At 34.3% G+C, this 20,033-nt stretch overlaps 1 protein-coding gene across 15 annotated transcripts in view; it reads left to right on the plus strand.

The window, feature by feature from the left end:
* LOC124427343 overlaps window positions 1–20,033 on the plus strand; it is a 240,929-nt gene that overhangs the window by 212,333 nt on the left and 8,563 nt on the right. For 14 of the 15 annotated variants that reach the window (XM_046970197.1, XM_046970226.1, XM_046970284.1 and 11 more), the window contains 2 exons: window positions 15,171–16,084; window positions 16,820–17,345. In XM_046970197.1, the coding sequence (XP_046826153.1) occupies window positions 15,171–16,084; window positions 16,820–17,345 (1,440 nt within the window). Of the gene's footprint in view, window positions 1–1,668; window positions 1,737–15,170; window positions 16,085–16,819; window positions 17,346–20,033 lie in introns of all 15 variants that reach the window. The other variant, XM_046970294.1, reaches the window with a different exon arrangement.

Raw genomic sequence — 20,033 nt, forward strand, 5'->3', positions numbered from 1 at the left:
CTTATTTACGTTTTCCATCCTCTTTCCATCTTATTTTCCTCTTTTATATCATCTCGCACGAATAACCATCTTTATCATCAGCGTTTCGTTTTCTCCGCAAAATTTCTTTTCTCATACGAGTGTTACTTTTGACCTCTTTTCACGGCTGATCTTTAAAATCATTTAATTCGTATTATGGCAGTTGCCAAAAGAAACGGAGCTAGTAAGAGCTACACAAAGAGCTACACGCGTATTTCACACGAAATTGAAGAAAGAAAATGGAGTTTGTATGGTTCTTTTTGGTTCTTTTCAATGCGACAAAATAAAAAGGAAAAAAAAGAAAGAGAGAGAGAGAGAGAGAAAAGAAAGAGAACGACTTAAAAAATAAAGATAAAAAGTTTCGTATTTCATTGAAATTATACATATAGCAATTTAATTAGACTATTTCGCTGGAAAAAAATATACATACATATAACGTACATATGTAAAACTATCCTTTTGATTTTTCAATGAAATTTGCCGATAAATAAATGAAACGGCAAAAAAATAAATAAATAAATAAATACATACAATCTTGTGACGTGATTTGAAAGGAGCCTTTAAGATGGTAGAAAAACGAGAAGGAAATAGAGGAAGAACGAGTAGAGTAGAAGGAAAATAGGAAGGTTACTTTCGCGTTATCTTTAACGTTCATTTTAATGAACCATTAGCATTATACTTTCACGAAAATGAGAGAAACGATGATGCTGTGTCGTCGGTTTTTGCATTTATCACCTATAATTAGGTCGTGTTCAACATTAAAACTCGTCTAATGTAATTTTTTATACGTGCTTTCGCCATCAACGTTGTCTTCGTCGTTGTTCTTGCTGTCCTCGTTTTCATTCTTGTCCTCTTCGTCTCAGGATAATTAAATTCTATTCTACCTCCTCGTCGCGTGTAACGAATATCGCGAACGGGAAAGGCGGTAAATTTGTAAAAGGCGGTATAATGTTAAAACCACGATGCTAATGTACTCTCGTTATGAAACAGAGAAGAATTGAGACAGAAATAGAAAGAGAGAAAAAAATAACGGACAAGTGCTTAAACAACTAATTTAAAAGAAATTATCTATATCTGAATAAAATTAATGCTTTAATGGTCATTCGGAAAGTGATAAATATGTGCCTGATTAAATTAGTTTCTATAGTGTTTATACTAACAATATATATTTATTGGAAATAGAGATACTCTATAATAAAATAGACATTATGAATATTGAATAATATATACCGAGGGAGAGAGAGAGAGAGCGAGAGAGTAAGAAAGAGAGAGAGAGATATTAGCTTAGATTTATAGCATGTCGATGTAATATGTTCGTTGAGATCCGCCTTTCTTTTCCAATTAGCGTAATCATGAAACTGGAGAATCGGAAGTACGGGAATAAGTGGAAAAGAGAACAAAGATTTCAAACAAAAAAAAATAAATTATACATTAGAGGATGATACAAACAATAAGAAAAGTTATGAAGTTAAATAATTATACAGTAATATTGTGTACAAGAATTTCTATCATATCTATCAAACGTTATCACAGAATAATCGATATAATGTTTGAAAACTAATATATGCCAGTATAATTTATAATGCAAGTCATTTTTTTTTATCTTAAAACAATATATAATATTATTAAAGATAATATTTTGTGTTTCAGAATCCATCTCAAAAGAAGTGATACTAGCGTTCGGTTAGAAGAACGTTTCCAGCTTACTTAGATCAAGTGTAAGTCTATGATCTAATCTAATTTGCTATTGTCGGATCAAATTTTGAAATTAGATAATAAATTCCGAATTTTTGAATTAAATAATAAGTTATATTCCATAATTTAGAATCAGAAAATTTTCCAAGCGTAATTAATTTATCTTATAAAAGGTATTCGCAATGCTTCGTTACATTTTCGAAGGGGAAAAGAATAATGTGCTTAGATAAAACTTTTCGGTAGATCTGATATTTTCAATAAATGGATTCCGTCGTATAAAAATATGAGATATGATTATTCTTCCTGGTAATATATTATACTTAAAAAGAGGATTGAGAGAATATTCTATTATTAATTAATCAATTTCCGATGTACAATACGATCTAATTCCGTTTTAATATACGATGTGGACGACTCTAACAAGGTCCGGAGATTGAAGATAAATTCGTAGGATTAATTCGGATGGCCAAAATTGAGTACACCGAATAGAATCGATCGTCGTTCAAAGTTTAGTTAAAGTCCAAGCGATAGTTCCTCGTGAAATTCGATAGTTTAAGTTTAACTGAAGTTCTTCCGTTTTGTAATCTTAAGGATAAGACCGATGTCTCATTTAAAGTAGGTATTGGAAAGTCGCAAGAATAAACCGGGGGTCATTTTCGATATCGAATTTCTTAATTAATTTCTTCTACTTTTGATGATATTAAGAAATTTCAGAAAATCATTCGAATATTAACAACTACGATTGATAAGCTTTGATATCGAAGGATCGATTGTGTTTTGAGTTAAAACATTTCTACGAAAAGCTTGTTACATTGTTAAGCCAACTTGTCATCAATTTTATTCTCGAACTATATCGCGTTTCCTTCCACCATACATAACCATTCATTCACGTAGAAACTTATTGTATTCAACGTAACGATCACCATTCGAAGCTTTTCTGCCAATAGAACAATACCGAGAGATACATTCGTCGAATCTCCGATAAAATCTATGTATTATTTTTACCAAAACTATGAAAAAATTATTTGAAAAAACACAGATAGATAAACGAAAAAAATCATAGATAAAGGTAACAATAAATAACATTGCATTATCGAATTTCATTCGGTAAACTAAGATCTAATTTTCCACAGAACGAGACAAGTTTGTGAATTAGCTTCGCTTATGAATGTCGTCCATGTATTTGTATGTGTGTAGTTATGTATATACGTCTATGCATTTGTGTTGGATAAGTCGAAAGAACTTTCTGATACTTTCGTGCGACTTGGAGTTAATAACAACTGCGTCTCGCGACGAACTTACTAAAGAAAAAGAGATGCAGAAGAGAAAGAAAGAGAGAGAGAGAGAGAGAGAGAGAGAGAGAGAGAGAGAGAGAAAGAGAAGTAGTATTCCTCGTTCTAGATTTACAAGACGATTCGGACTTATTTGAAAAGTTGATGCAATTCTGTGACCATGCCACACAGCCCGTAAATATCCAAGAAACTCTGAACTCAAGAAATAATGTACCCTAGCTTTATTGCAAGACTGTTTGCATAACTGTTAGATGCATTTCGATATGTAGCTATCGAAAACCAATGACAATATGGCCAAATGCATCTGGCTTTTATCGGTGCGGTCTACGAAATTCAGTAGTCATATCTCGTATTTCGTGAAAAAGTATGGGAAAAATACATATATCATAAGTTAAAAGTTCAACGTACAATATAAGAATTTCGTGATCTTTTCTCTTTAACTTTTGATATATCTTTACATAGGTATTTGATTAAATTCGAAAAGAAAAGAAATCAATCTTGATTAAAATTCTCTTTTTTAAATTGCAAGATATAATTCCGATGCTTTGATAATTCATTAATGGTTTATCTGGATAATGGTTTATCTTTTATAACTTATTAACATAAATTTGTGAATAGAAAGAATATTATTAGACTTCACAAAGCTATATTTTTTTTAAGCTTCACGATTAATCATTAAAAAGAGAACAATGAAAAACAAGGTATGATTCATAGTGGGTAGTTGTCTCTTGTTCCTGTATTATTGTTATAGAACGAAAGACTTACTAAGAAATTGCTTCGGATTTATCTTGCTTTTTTGTCCGGGAGATTCTTTGTATATCCTACATTCTCTCTCTCTCTCTCTCTCTCTCTCTCTCTCTCTCTCTCTCTCTCTCTCTCTCTCATAGGTAAATAATTTTACAATAAAAAATATCTGGTTAACTTTCTTTCTCTGTGATAACTACGTAGATTAGATTATTGGAAAGGAAAACATAAAAATGCATGTTAAAAAATCAAATTAAAATCAAATACAAAACATTCAGAATATAAAGAATCATAAAGATTCTAATTCGTATCAAGTAGGATTTTTGCACAATATCATTTAATGATTTTTATGACTTTACCGTATTATATAATAAATGTATGACCGTATATAATAATAAATGTATGACCAAATGGTGGGAGAATGTTCGTGTTCAGACAGCGGTAACTTTTTTATGGAATCACATTTTTAAGAAATGCTCGTTTGAGATTGTATCCAAGCGTGTATTCAGAATGTTCGAAAAATTCCATATAAATCTCTTGACATTCCGCGAATCGGGGGAACGTGATCGTTGACGCCATCAACCAAGCCGACTATCAGAGAACGTTATAATTAAAAATATTTTCCTTTTCCTTATAAATGCTTCATCGTATTCTGATCTACGTACAATTTGTTAATACAACGTGGCGTGAGTAAAAAGTATTAAACCATTTTTACTTACAAAAATTCTTCCTGAGACTAAGTAATATATTAAGGTATTATCAAGTACGTAATATCTTTTCGTGACGCGAACCAAATTACCTCAAGAGGATTACCATGAAATTATTTTCTCGGGTCAAAGTACAACTATACAATAAACCTAATATCCTTCTATCTCATCTCGCTTGCGTAACGATCTCTACATGTGCATTTTTTCCTTTCTTTTAAACCGTAAACCATAAATTTGAATGAACGCTTTTATATATTACTAATCTATAGACATTATGTACGATTATCGCAATAACGTGAATACCCTGAAATTCATTTCTATAAATATGTGGATTTTTCATTGGAAAAAGTATCAACGAATTTCTTTTTAAATTTCTACGTGTTAAATGTAAATACTTAATACGTACATTTTATTTCCTTCATCTTTTTTTTTTTTTTTTTTTTTTTTTTTTTTTTTTTTTTTTTTTTTTTTTTTTTTAAATACTCGCACATATAAATTCTTTGTATTATCGCTGAATGCGATTCATCACAGACGTTATCTTTCTTAATACAGCTTTAAGATAATCTTAGCGATCCCTTAGCAAACAGCTGTACGCCTTTACCAACCCCTTCGTGCAGCTGCGACCACCGTTTTAGTAAGCCGAAGGCTTTATTGTACCAATACATTTGTCTAATAATACGAATTTTAGTAATTACAAACGACGCACTTGTCTAAAGTCGAACGTAAGTCGAACGTATAACACATTACGTTATCTATTAAATAGTAAGATGAATTATTGCTGCTTCGAATTCAGAAACTTATTCAGGTATTTTCAAAGAAAAGTAATTATACCTGAAATAATAAATAAAATTCAATAAAAGAACTTCGAGAAGAGAAAAAAATTCATTGATATAAATTTAATGTCTATTAATAATAATATTTATGAAATGTTATACATGTAAATAGTTTTCTATGAAAAAAAAAAATGTTTAACTCATCCTAATATCTTTAAGAAGATTCAAAATAGAGCGAATATTACAATCGAAATTCAAGAGGAAACATCGAGCGATCATGTAAATATCTAATCTTATCTATCATCTTCTGTAATGGTTGATATTTTTATATAGATTTCATTGTTGTTTCACGCGACCATCGTACTTCCTTATGATTTTCAGCAAAAGCAGCTGTTACTCTATAAACATGAATATTGTACAACACGTTTGTCGATTTGCTTGCTCGATACGTATAAATGTTCAAATGAGGATTACCATTTACGTGTAACATGTTGAAACACATCTATAGGTTTCTGAGATTATATAAAGGATCATTAGCACCCCTTAAGTGTACCAGCAGGTGTATATGGACTCCACACAAATATTAATACCTTCTATGGTACTCTGGCATAATCTTTCCTCCTCTCTCTCTCTCTCTCTCTCTCTCTCTCTCTCTCTCTCTCTCTCTCTCTTTTTCTTTCTTTCCCTATATATACGTATATTTACTTATAAATGTATAGGCAACTTTACATAGCAAACTATAAAAACAAGCGATAGGAAGGAAAACCCTTTATTACAATATAGCCCCATATTTTATCAGATATTCTTATAATCTTTCTATGAAAGTCCCTCCTTAATTTCCTCTAAATAATATTACAACGAGATTTGTCGTAGTATGTACATATTGAAAATGTTTCAAGAAAAGAAAATAAAGTCCGATAATATCAGATAAGGGTTTTATCTTTCGAAAAATTGAAATAAAGAATAGATTAATGTAAAGAAATAACAAAAAAAAAAACAAAACAAAAAAAAGAAAAACCAAAATAAAACTAACATAAAAGAATTTATATATTGAATGTTAATCTTCGTATCTCTGGCAATTTTCTAAATCTTCATATTAATTAAAGATACAAATTGTTTATCTATCAATTTCGATAAAAGATTTCTACTTATAAAAATAAATTAATATAATTTATTTAATCGTAATGTGTGTATCTGATCGTATGTGTTTTCTGAAAAATACGTTCAGAGAAACTCATCTTAGGTCTCAAGAGAAATTCAAGGAAATCTCTGTAATGAGCTTGACAGCAGAGTTACAGAGATTAATCGTAAGATAGTGAAACTCTATAGTCATTAGTGGATCTTCTTGAGTATAGGTATTAAGTTCCCTAATCAGAATACGATACTCTATGCTACTACGCATGAAAGAGAAATCGTCGATTAATAGTCATTGCTATTCGATGAAGGTATTCAATGAATAAATAAAGAAAAGGAATGAATAAAACACGAAGTGTAATTCGTTTCATTGTAATTTCCACTTTGACTTTTCAATTATGTTCTGTTCGATATTTAATAATTTATAATTCGAAGATGAAAAAAGAAAAAATGATGGAACAGATGGTTCTTCCGATAGATTTACTTTTCGTTCGAAGAAAAGGAAAAAAAATAATAGCGAATAAATTAAACATCAATTTGCCTATTCGAAATTAATTCATAGAAATTTGTTTCCAATAATCCTTAAACGAGTTTGAATTATATACACGTTATTATTGTTTAAAACGTATATACGATGAAAGATATAAAAGAATAGTATTTTAAATCGTTATCGATAACGTTTTCCAGACGCTCCTAAGAATATGAAAAACGTTAAACGATCATATATACGAGTATCGAACGACATTATTCATACGTAATCGATTAGCAAGGAGTTATCGACGTATGGACGACCTCCGGTTCAGAGAGTTCATGAGTTTCGTTGAGCTGACGCGACGATATTCGCGTTATTATTAGAAAATGCAAGATTAAAGCGACGCCTTCTTTATCGATCGATTCCGCGTCGGTGGCCGGTAGAAGATTAATCGAACGCGACACCCTATTTCTCAATACGTGCAAACTCCACGAATGTACGAGAAGAACTGACGCTGTGTTTGTTGACAGGCTGATGGTAGACAGATATCTTGTTTACATTAACGATAACTCTCTACGTTCGTAAATATTTCTTTTACCTCAAAGTCTACAAATGTAAAGCTAACTTTACAACCTTTATTTCTCTTATCTTTTTCTTTCTTTTTTTATTTTTCTACAGTATTTTCTACGTTAAAAAATATTATCTTTTCTAAGAATATATTGTAAATCACGGTCGATGTAAAAGAAAAAAATGTATCGAATATAAATTAACAAGTTTTAAGTCTAGTATTTCTACAAGTCGTAAGTACTTTTTTTAATCAATGAAACCAATTTTTTACGAAACTTAACCGATCGTTCGAGTATCCGTGTACTTCTTTCTTTCATTTTTTTTTCCCATTTTATTTTAATTTCAAGACGATATCAATCCTCCTTCCGAAAGTATTAAAAATGTTCATCGTCTTTCCGGTCACAGGACATAGCTACGTAATAGAAACTGTAGCTAGAAAGTGAACCTTATTCGGGAATCAAAAGAAAGAGGCGAGAAACTTTTGCGTAATAAGTATCGAATAAGCGAGAAAATCGTAGCAAACTGCGCATGCTTCCCTCTCTTCTTCTCATTCTATACAAGTGTTTCTCTTTCTTTCTCTCTCTCTCTCTCTCTCTCTCTCTCTCTCTCTCTCTCTCTCTCTCTCTCTCTCTCTCTCTCTCTCTCTCTCTCTCTCTTCAATCTTTCCTAAAGAAAAGCTGAACCAACCAAAGTTCAGAGCCACTTACCTTGTCCGAGAAATCGTAAAGTTTTTAGAAAGTTCTAAATTGAAAATTAAAAATAAGAGATCGGAGATCTCGTTTTTATACGCCTGGTATAACCAACGGCATACAACTTATCCCTATCTATTTCCTTTTTTCATTTTAACACAGGAGAACTTTTTTACTGTACTTTTCTTTTCCAAAAACCTTTGTGTTTTATGATCGTTTTCTTATTTAACCTATTACTAATTGTTAATGTGTTAACGTATTGCAATTTGTATTTCTTTCCATCGTGAATCTAATAATCGATTTTCAATTAGAGCAAGATTGGAATAGAAGTATGCATTTTTTATACAACTTAAAAGTAGATTTTCGATTTATCTTGGGTCAAATCTTTTCTTATTTTCTTTCTCTTTCTTCGAGTAGTCTTCATATCTGAAGAAAAAAAAAATACAATAAAATAATAGAAAATTATTATTCGGCCGATGCAGCAGAAGCTTTGCTCGATGAAAGTCATTCGACTGCATTATCCAGGTCTATGTGCTCGGCCGAGTAACACGTAACTCGGTCGACGCCTCACTTTATGTTGGTGTTCATGCTTATGCACACACACACACACACACACATACATACGACACGCATACACATGAACGAACGAACGTATATCGAAAGGTTTTTCACAGATGATTAAACTCAAAGTGCTCTTGAATCCTGTATAAGAGCTACGGACAAAGTAAAAACAGTGAGGCCAGCGATGACGTTGACGACGATGCCTAAGGTGAACTTGCACATTCATACACTCATACATCTATATTTGTCGAAATAGTAAACGAAGTATAACTAAAAAGGATCAATGTTTCCATCTTTTATATTTTCATATTTTTACGTTGGTATGTCTCATTTTCTTATTTTTACTATTTCAGAGACAATAATATTTTTGTAATAGTCCTCGGATTTCTTACATGTATTCGTAAATGATTTTCCTATACGACAGCTCTATATTGTATTATCTTGATATCTTGAACGTTTTCTACTTTTTCGATAGACGTGATGTATATCGATTTCGTTCGTTTTAATCTTTTTCGAATGTTTTCCAATTTCAGTAACGTTTCTTTCAATTACGAATAAGATTCTATACAATCGTGCTTCTCAAGAAGGAGGAATTATTTTACATTCGAAATCATATGAAAATACAGACCATTATCGTTAAATAAAACGAATCAAATTTATGCCGGTTGGGCCGTTAAAAACATTACAAATGTTGCTAAATCAGTTTGATGCTCAACTTTTTATTAACATTATAAAAATATTATAAATGCTCCACTAAATAATTTGTACAAGTCTACTTTCGCAAAAGTTTAAGATTTTAACAAAATCGCTGACGTATATCTCTTTGAGTTATATCTCAAAACAAATAAATTTTTGGATTTAGAAAGAAATATATATATTATGGTACATTTAAATATCAAACTTTTATCTCTTCACTCACGAACATAATTTTAATTACGGACTATTCTCATGCGATTCTAAACTTCCTTTACATTTCTAACCAAATTACAGAAACGAAAAGAAACTGTTTTGAAAACAACTGTTCGCAAGTTTATAGAAAATACATTTCCTGCTGGGAACCATTATTTCAGTGTATACAGTCTACTGCAATATCGCTATACTTGTTTCTACTATCGAACGAAAGTGCTTAATCGTATTCACGACGATTTCGTTTTGGAAACGAAAGCCTCGCTTGTTTTTTTTTTTTTTTTTTATCCACATCCCTTCGATTGTTCCGATCCGCATTTCGAGTAGCTATTCTAGACAAGTAGAAAATACAATGTGGTAACTGCGTTCGCTCGATCAATAATCCAATTCGTTATCATTCAATCCTAAACACTGATCGTTTCCCACGAATCAGAGAAATTTTTGTTTCAAAGACTTGTATAAAAATCAAATTGGACAAAAATATCACGTTACAGCAGGTATTGCGAATCGATGAATTTGATATTTGAAGCTTTACAAATACTTCTTGGATATAGGAACCGATTATATACGAGTGAACATTCTAAACAAAGATATGTGATCAAGTAAAAAACCTATTTCATCCTCTTGTCGACATTATACTTCGTTTATGACTGCTCTCACTCTCATGCGAATGTCACAGAAGCCCCCGACCTTTACATGCCATATTCCCACCTCAATTAACATATTGCGTAATTATTTCATTCCATATCGACCCGAGTCAACGCGCGTGACGAACCGCCGCGGAACAGTTGGTCCGTTCCTGGAAAATGCTTCACGTTCATTGATCGTTCATGGATTCAAGGGTCGACATTCGATAACTTTATGGGAGTATTTATTCAGTTTTCTTTTTTTAGCCGATTATTATATTGGGTATTAAAAAAGATCGAGTGTCATATTTTGACGACTCACTAAAATGGATAACGCTTCGTCGATCGATTTGTATGCACCAATATGAAAAATTAAAATTTAATTTTACTCAATGAAACATTTTCTAATAAATAATGCGATTGTGGTGTTTTATTTATTTCGAGACAAATCGTCGTCTCTCTCTCTCTCTCTCTCTCTCTCTCTCTCTCTCTCTCTTTTTCTCTCTCTGTCTCTTCAATGTATTTTAATATGGTTAATAATTATGAGCCAAACGGAGAAGAAAATTTAAAAATAATCAATCTCCAAACGAATATATCTCGATACAGATTAAGTCATCTCTTAAATACAATATATTCGTAACGAACCAGCACGACCGTCTCATATATCTGATCATACCAGGAGGGATAATATAATATCTTTCGTCTTAAGGCCCGTTGGGAAATTTTGCCCTCTAGACCTCCTTTTAGTCCATCATTGAAATGATTATCACCCATTACCATTATATTCATATTGCTAATTTTACGTATCAGTTATAGCTGTTACGTATTAGACGCGAATATCATTTTATTACACATTTTAACATTAAAATATTTATAGTAAAATAGGTTGCATTTAAAAAGTTTTCAAATGATTAGTTTAAAATTATTAGTAATGGTTTATGCTCTGATGGATAAAATGTACTTTTTAGAAATTTTCTTAGATTTACTTCAGTCAATTTGTTTCTATTGTTAAAGAAAGTTTATGCACTCTCGTGCATTTAGAAAATGTCATAATCTATGCGAAACTTTAAACAGGATTGAAAAATTTTATTTCAAGCGAACGATGGTGATTGTATAAGACACTTCAAGCAGTCGTATCTACAAACTCGTGAAGTACAGCTGAAAAAACTTACGAAATGATAGGAAAAGAGATAAACTTCAATACATTCGATCCCCAAAGGATTTTCGAGAATTTTCCAATTCCCGTTGATCGGAAAACTCGGCATATGCGTTTAAGTACTTGTACAACTGTAGCGTGATTTTAGTATCAAGTTTTTTTCCCATGATTTCGCAGATAGCCAGCCCGTCTATCTCGATGAATCTACATAGAAAAACGAAAACCTAAGAGTCACACGGCTTTAACCACAGCACATATTTCGAGAGCCGTCGGATAAAAAAGAATACTCTATATATATTCGCTCTATACAGTGTTATGAACGAGAAGGTTAAGAGAAAGGGTTGAGAAAAGAAAGAACAAGGCAAGAAACTAGTGATAATAATCTCCCTATAGAGCGTCCACATGATAGATGAAGTTTTCGTGAAAAGGACACAGCATGACCAAGAGAAGCTAAGTATGCGTGTAACGTCCAAGGACTCTTGATTGATAGACCGAGTGCTAATAAATTTAAAATTCCATAGTTCTGATAAAAATTCGATTGACTTTGCTCTTGACCTCTCTCCTATTTTTACTCTCCTTTCTTAGCAAGCATTTTTCCCTCAAAGCTTTTATGTCCATCTACTTTTTCGACATCGTAGTTTCTTCCTTCTTTCTTCTCTTACTTTCTTCTTCTTTTTATCCACCTTACTTAAAACGCTATAAAAAAGGACGCATAGCCATGGGAGTCTTTTCCAACATGATGTAACACACGTGTCTCTCTTGAAGAAAAGTTCCCTTTGCGTTAACTCTTCCTATGGGCCACTTCTCTTTATGTCGACTAATGTAAACTCTTTAGTTTCGTCTCTTCCTGCATATCCAATGTTCTTTCTCTCGTTGGTACTAGTTATTTACAAGTCAAATGCGTACGATCGATGCCCGGTAAGAGAGAGAGAGAGAGAGAGAGAGAGAGAGAGAGAGAGAGAGAAAGATGATGGTGGTCGGATCGAGGAAACTGATACGGAGGCCAACGAACGTATAACAGGGGTTGAACATTGAAAAGAGAAGAGGACAGAATCGGAAATAAATGTGATCGGACTTGGGGAGCGTATGTTTACTTTAGCTTTGAACGTTCTTCTTTGTGCATGGCTAGTATCAACAAGAAATAACTCTCAAAAAAGGCAGCTATCAGAAGATCAAAAAGATACCGGAACAAGAAGAAGTTACGGAAGGATTTTATCCAAAAGCAGAAGAACTCTTACAACCATGAAAGTTCGTTCGATCGATGAGTCTCGTACTTTTTCTTCTTTCCCATAAGAAAACTCTTTTGCATTACACGACCACCTGCACGCCCGGAAAAATTTCTTCTTGCCCTGATTTTTCTTCCTTTCCTTCTTTTCTTTTATTCTGAAAACGCGGAGCTATGCATCTTGTGCCTCGAACTTTTCATTATTTCAAGATTGCATCCTTGACTATTCTCTTTCTTCGTAAACCTTCCCTTCCTCTTCAACATAATAACGTTACAACGTTTGTGGTTTGCTTTGTAGGTGGGGAAACGTAATACATGTATAAAGTTGTTTTCAACGTAATTCTCAACAAAACGACCCGTGGGACGCTTCTACCCCTAAGTCATAGTCCGTTTTTATTATTTTATTACGACGTAATGTCGACGCAATGACTCTAGCTTTATAATTAGCCCTACGAAGCCTCGAGAGGCATTAAAATGGCATTCTTTTTCTTTGAAATAGGAAAACTTTCGAAGAATCCCAAACGCCTTCTACGCGCGAATAATTATAATATTTTTAGCCTTCAACATTTTGACCTCGTTTCGTAATGACAATAAAAACACCGGTGACTGAGAAATGAAAAATAATAGAGAAAAGCTTAGTAGAAAAAACTGATTTAAAAAATTTCGTTGTAAAATACGAGAAGAAAGAACAGCTGTGTTACTTTCACCCTAGAAGAGTGTACTATTTCAACAAAACTTTGTTCTCGGGAGTTATTATATGCGACTCTCTCACTGAAACTTTTCTGACGTTCAATAAACCACTACTACGACAAGTTACGTTCATTACGCGTCCGTAGAAATGATAAACTATCCTATATGAAAACTCTATTTTTTTTTCGCTTTTATCCACCCATATCTGACAATTGGAAAAAAGAGGTATTATCATCGCTCGAATATTATTCTCGATCTTCTAATTCTTACGACTTTTACGGTACCGTTCGCTCGACAGTAACAGAATTCGGGCACGCTAACAAAGTCTCTCAACAGAATTTCATTATTCGAAGTAACAGGACTGCTACATCGGACGTTAATTCTTCTATAGCGCGACATTGAAATTTATAACCCTCCGAGCGATTTCCGTTAACCACCGCGCTATAACTCGGTCAGCTCTTTCGCCGACTTTTGGAATAAATTCAAATGGTAAGACTGTCGCCACGACGGTGTACAAGCTAACTTACACATCCAAGTCCAAAACCTTTCCTTCTTTCTTGATCTCTCTCTCTCTCTCTCTCTCTCTCTCTCTCTCTCTCTCTCGCTATTCCGTATTCCTTTCTCTCGTTTTCGTACCACGTCCCAGAGGGAGTAAGAGAGAACAGGATGAATTGCATTGGGCTCTGCCTGCTGGCGAAAAGAGTAATTTGATGCACAACCTCGGACTCCTCGGGTCTCAGCAATAATAAAAGGAGTAAAGTGTACGCTCGAGCGCAAGCACGCCTCTTCGGACTCGCCCCTTGCCGTGTTGTATTAATTTAACTTTGGCGACACGTCGACGGCACGGCCTGCCGACTGCACCATGTCGAGAAGTAGAAGAAAGAAAGAAAAAGAGAAAGGGAGAGAACGATATTAAGCTAAATTACCGAAGTTACCAACGTGTAACTCTTTCTAAAATTAGAAAACGAAAAGACGGAAAACAAGGATCCTGGACGATAGTAGAAGAAAAGAGAGATATCGCAAAGAAAGTTCAGGAGAACGAAAAGATAGCTTCCAATAGTAGCCACCGGGAGTTCCCTTTCTGTTAAACGACGCATCGAAATCTTCCTTTCCAAACGATTTACTTCGAGAAGGGCGTTTAGCTTCCGCCCGTTAAAAGGATTTCTATGATTAACGAGGTTCTCTCGAGAAATCCGTGAAATTTGCTTGCCTAACGACTCTTCTCATACCTCGGAAAAATAGTCACCCAAAGTTTTTCCATTTTCAGGGAGACTAGGTATCACGTCCAAATATTTCAAAAGCTTTTCGAACTTTACCGTTCACCGCAAAAATCTCTCTACAATGGTGGCATTAATTCGACTTACTTTGCTATCGTTAGCTTGTTTCACTCTTACCTAAAACGAAAACAAAATGCGCGCATAGAAAGTGGGCAATTGATTCGTATACAAATGAATATCGATTACAATTTGCATAGTTGAATGAATTTAAAAGATGAAGATTACAATGGTCCGAGAAAAATACGAAAATCTGGGTGACGGATAATAAGAGTATAAAAAATATAGTTGTAATGAATTTTACTTATTTAGAAATATAAAATTTTGTTAACTATGAATAATCACTTGCTGAAATTACAGTATTCTGAATATATTGTAACAAATAATAAACTTTTTTACAAAACGTATTTTCAAATATAAATAAAAAACATTTCTAATAATAAAAACATAAATGGAATGAAAATGGATGTATTTTTGTTTCTCGAAGTTTTATTGCCTTTGTTGCAATAAACACATTAAGCATAAAACGAATAAATTTTTCTTTTTTATCATGAGAAAACGAACGATATTATTGCATTATTTTCTAGATTAAATATGCTTAATACGATTCATCAATGACCAACATTTACCTTTGTTAATAGAAATCCCCAGGATGGAGCTGACAACGGCGAGATTGTTACTCTGCTTAATTCTGACAATGATGGCCATGTGCCGAGGACAAGATGTCGCCCAAGACTGGATGCAGTGCACTGCGTCGTCATGTAAATGCAAATGGGTGTCCGGTAAGAAAACGGCCGAGTGTATGAGGCAGAATCTAACGCAAGTACCGCAAAACTTGTCATCGGAGATCCAAAGTCTAGATCTTACTGGGAATCGAATACCCCACTTGATCGAAGACATCTTCAAACTGAACAATCTCGTGAATCTTCACAAATTGGTACTGCGCGAGTGTGGCATCGAGACGGTGCATCCAAAGTCGTTCAGAGCATTGAAGATCATAATCGAGATCGATCTCTCAGCTAACAACATTAGAACTCTCCATCCTGGTACTTTTGTTGAGACCCTACGACTCAGAGTGCTACTCTTGAATCAGAATAAACTGAGGGCCCTAGAGGATGGTTTGTTCTTCAACTTGACCTTCTTGCAGAAGGTTGAGGTATCCGATAATAGATTGGAAAGAATCGAGGAAAAGACATTTCGCAATTTACCTGGTCTACAGTCCCTCACTTTAGACGGCAATAATCTGAGCGTACTTAAGCTTCACAGTTTCGAGAATCTACCAAAATTGAACAGTCTCGAACTTCAGAATAATCCTTGGAACTGTAACTGCCGACTTAAGAGATTTCGCGATTGGACGATAGAGCGAAAATTGTACACGAAGCCTAACACTTGCCAACAACCAGCCAATCTTGCTGGGAAGATGTGGGACGAGGTTAGTAGCGATGACTTTGCTTGTCGCCCAGAAATCTTTGTGATAGGACCAGCAGGAAAACTCGAGATCGGCCAAGGAGATGCGAAACTCTGGTGCAGAGCCACGGGCATTCCTCGACCTCAGGTAACCAACGTCTTCCCTTCGTTCTTCTACCGTGATATTTTAAAGGCAGTTCTATCCTATTACTTAAAAAATACCGGTAAAAGTATAATTTCTTTTAATTCGTCTTAACTTCAATCTTCTCGGTTCCATTTCGCTGATTTCGAATGAATGTCTTTAAGAAGCTTGAGAAATGCGCAAGAGCAATTTGTGAAGCCTGGCAATATTTCCAAGTAAGGACTGGCACGTAGAATACATTTCCTTCTTCGTAAACGGTAGCACGCTAGTCTGTTCCGGGTTATGCATTCACAGACGATCTAGTGGGACATATTTGTCTCGCGTCTCGTGACATTCGGAAAGTCAAGCAGGAATACATTACTTATCACGCTCACCTTTCGGATATGACGAATACGATCGTATAACCAGTATCTTAACCAGGTGTTATAGTACGTCGTATCCGCGATCCGTCATACTTAGGACTGTCAAGTCATTACGTTTATGAATCGAATTAAAATTGGACGTTACTTTTCGAGGATAGAAAATGTCACGCGATGTTGACTCGATAGTCCTAGATTCGTTTATTTTCGCGATGACCTTGCCGATTAGAAATTAAATTGTAGTTGTTTACGAATTACTGAATATTGATAAATATCACATTCTTTTTGACTTGAGAAAAATTGCGTTTTTCTCATTTCTTTTTCTTTTTTTTTTTTTTCTATTATATTAACCATATCAACCACATATGTACTCTGTTTACAGCTCGTTTGGGTGCATCGATCGAAAGTGTTGAACAATCAAAGCAGACGACATAATGGAGAACGTGGTTATATTATCGAGTCCAATAACGATTGGTTGAATCTAACTATCCCTGATATCGGTCCATCCGACAAAGGTGATTACGTTTGCCTTGCGAAGAATCCAGGTGGTAGCGTAGAGAAGAATGTAACTCTGAGCGTCGTGGGCGACCCTATCAGTGGTAGAGACAGTACGATTAGCCTACCTTTGGCTATCGGACTCGGTATTGCTGCCCTTCTACTTCTCCTCGTCACAGTGACGCTCTGTGCTTGCTACTGTCGACGTCGTCGAGATCATCATGATGAGAAAGGCTTGGAAGCAGTATCTCTGGAACATCATAGTCTAGGCGAACAAGAGAAGTCTTTGATCACGACCATAAACACCAGTTCGGTTAAAACAGCCAGGCGATATGAAGCACCCTCCGTGACATCGCACGGCACCGAAATGACGGAGCTGAATCGAACCCTTCTCGACAACGACTCGGTCTTCGGTCAGTACACTGCATATATAACTAAACAATGTGCCGCCAGGTGCTAGCCGGAGTAACGATCGGTCAACCACAACTGCCGCTTCTATGCACCGCGTTCGCTCTGACGTTAACGAGCATCGAATGTAACTCGCAAGAGCGTCGAGCTGAGATCTACCTTAAGATTATTGGAAATGGAAATATCGTTTTTATTACGTATAATTATTTCCTATAGGAATAACTGAATATCTTAATTTTAATTTCTATTAAAATCATTTTCTATACCATCGGCTATTTATTTCGATTGATATTTCCGGACTTCTGTAAATATTGTATCATATACCTATCATAATCGATCGATGGAATAAAATATCTCAATCTTGTATATAGCTAAACTAATTTATAAAGTGCTAAGTTTCACAATAGTAAAAATAACAAGTCACGAAGAAAAGGTACAAAAATTTAACGCGCTCTCTTGATTAGAATTACAGAGGTCGATATAGCGATTTAAGATTCAGGACGATACGATTGAGCAAGCACACAGTGCAATTGCTTTGTTGAGGGAAACAGTACCCGGCAGATAAAACGAGGCTTTAATTTAAAGTCACAGATAAAAGCAATCCTTTTTCACGGTAAAAAGATTTATAATTCGATCTACCCGTTGGCTAAATAGCTTCTTTGGTAAATAAAGGATGCACTAAAAAGGCATCGCATTAACGAGCATGAACCTGACACATCGAAACGAATCGATTGGAATGGTTTTCTCCGCAACGACGATACTTGTTACGTTTCTTCCAAGTGTCAGGTTGACATAGATGATAACTATATGGGTTAATGAACGATCCATTTTTATTCGCGATTATGTCTTTCGAAAGGAAAATAAGTCGAGAATATAATACCTCGTTCTCGCTTTATCTTTTGTCGAAGATAGACAAATACAGATATCTATTTTAATTTTCTCGAAATTCTTTCGTCAATAGCGTACGATTGTTCTATCCGAATATGCAAATATAGAGGATCGCGAGAAAAATATTGCATATCTAACGCCACGAGTTGAAAAGAGAAAAGCGAGAGAAAAAGAGAAAATATGATAAAAATGAGAGAGAGGGAGAGAGAGAAATTTTCCCCAAAACTGATTTAACTTGAATAGAACGAAGAGGAAACAACGTGGTTGTGAATGAAATGATTGGAAAAATCGATATTTTTTTTGTTTGATTTTATCTATTTGCAAGTTATTTTTTTATTGCTCGCTAGGAAAATTCTATATAAAAAAATATTTTTTAAAAAGTAAAATTTCTTAATTATACAGTCGTTTGTTCAAAATAAATATATCTTCATTGTTGCTAGAGAAAAGTAGAATAACGGTATCTTATTGTGTAAAAAAGTCATAATTAGAAACCAAGAAAAATAAAATTTCGCTATTATTTCATTATGCTACTATCTTTTCCGTGGCTAAGAATATAGAGAAAAGGCATGACAATGAGGACAATATGCTCCATAAAATGAAACGTTAATACGGATGAGAGGCTGCAATTTCTGCACGAATTCTCGTCAAAAAACATTCTATGATATCCTGCTGTTTACTTTCGACGTACTATATAATTTCACGGGCTATCAATTTTAAAGTTCATGCCAAATTTTATTGCCAATCGGTGTTATTAATTGTACAAAAGCTCTGATAATCGAATCGATTCTAATCAAGTAATCGCCAAAAAAAAAAACAAATAATAAAAACCGTGTTCGAATTAGGCAACGAAATTTCGACAATAGTCGTTTCGATCTCGACAATACTGTTACTTTGAAATGCAGAGAGAATGAATATAACGTTTGGCTTCTCCAAATTATGTTCACATAATAGAGAGACGGCAGATCTCTCCCTTTTGCGTTCGCTGCTTAACCACAATAGGGCTGGCTCTCGACCACGCCGTAAATAATTGCAAACGTCTCCTCGCCTCCTACATGTTGGCTTTGTAAATCTCCACCGACTGGACTGGTCGGTAGGTCCAGTCATCACGATTTCGATATGCACGCTAGAGATTGTCCAAGTCTACTCTCTTCACTATGCTCGTTATAACATATAATTTCGTTGTACAATATAATTTCTGTTTTTCCTTTTATTTCGCTCTCTTTTCTTCGCGCAAAATTAGATTTTCTTTCATTTTTTCTCTTTTGTATCTTTTTATTACGTTGCTTTATCGCTATCTGCAAAAGTAGTAAGTCTTTCAAGTTACGCTTAAAAGTAGATATAACGTAGGAAAAATAATTCGTTCTAAACAGCTTCTTACGCTTTACAATATCTTCTCTTTATCATATTTTTTTCAAAATTAATTTCAATCGAAAATTTGTAGAATATTCAATGTAATCCAATCGTACTAATGCTGCATCCTTGATGGAACGTTAATTTCTGTCATGAAAGGATAAACGGTCAGGAGTTTCGGATTACCGTTCGTCAACGAGCGTAAAGCTTAAACGTGGTACTCGTTAACGCACGGCATCGTTAGGAAAATTGTACGATCGTTATGTCGTGACTTCGATCGTGGCATCGAAGTAACCGACGATCCTAATATAAACTTCGAGACACGACGAAAGCAAGTTTGCACTTCGTCACTTCGTTAGTCGCGAGCTTTATTTTCTACAAAAGTTTCATGGTAACTTTTTCCGAGTATTTTATCAATAAGTTACTCGCTCCATTTTTTAAGTTAAGAATCTGTC

The sequence above is a fragment of the Vespa crabro genome, chromosome 1, assembly GCF_910589235.1.
Source record: "Vespa crabro chromosome 1, iyVesCrab1.2, whole genome shotgun sequence".
Classification (NCBI taxonomy): domain Eukaryota; kingdom Metazoa; phylum Arthropoda; class Insecta; order Hymenoptera; family Vespidae; genus Vespa; species Vespa crabro.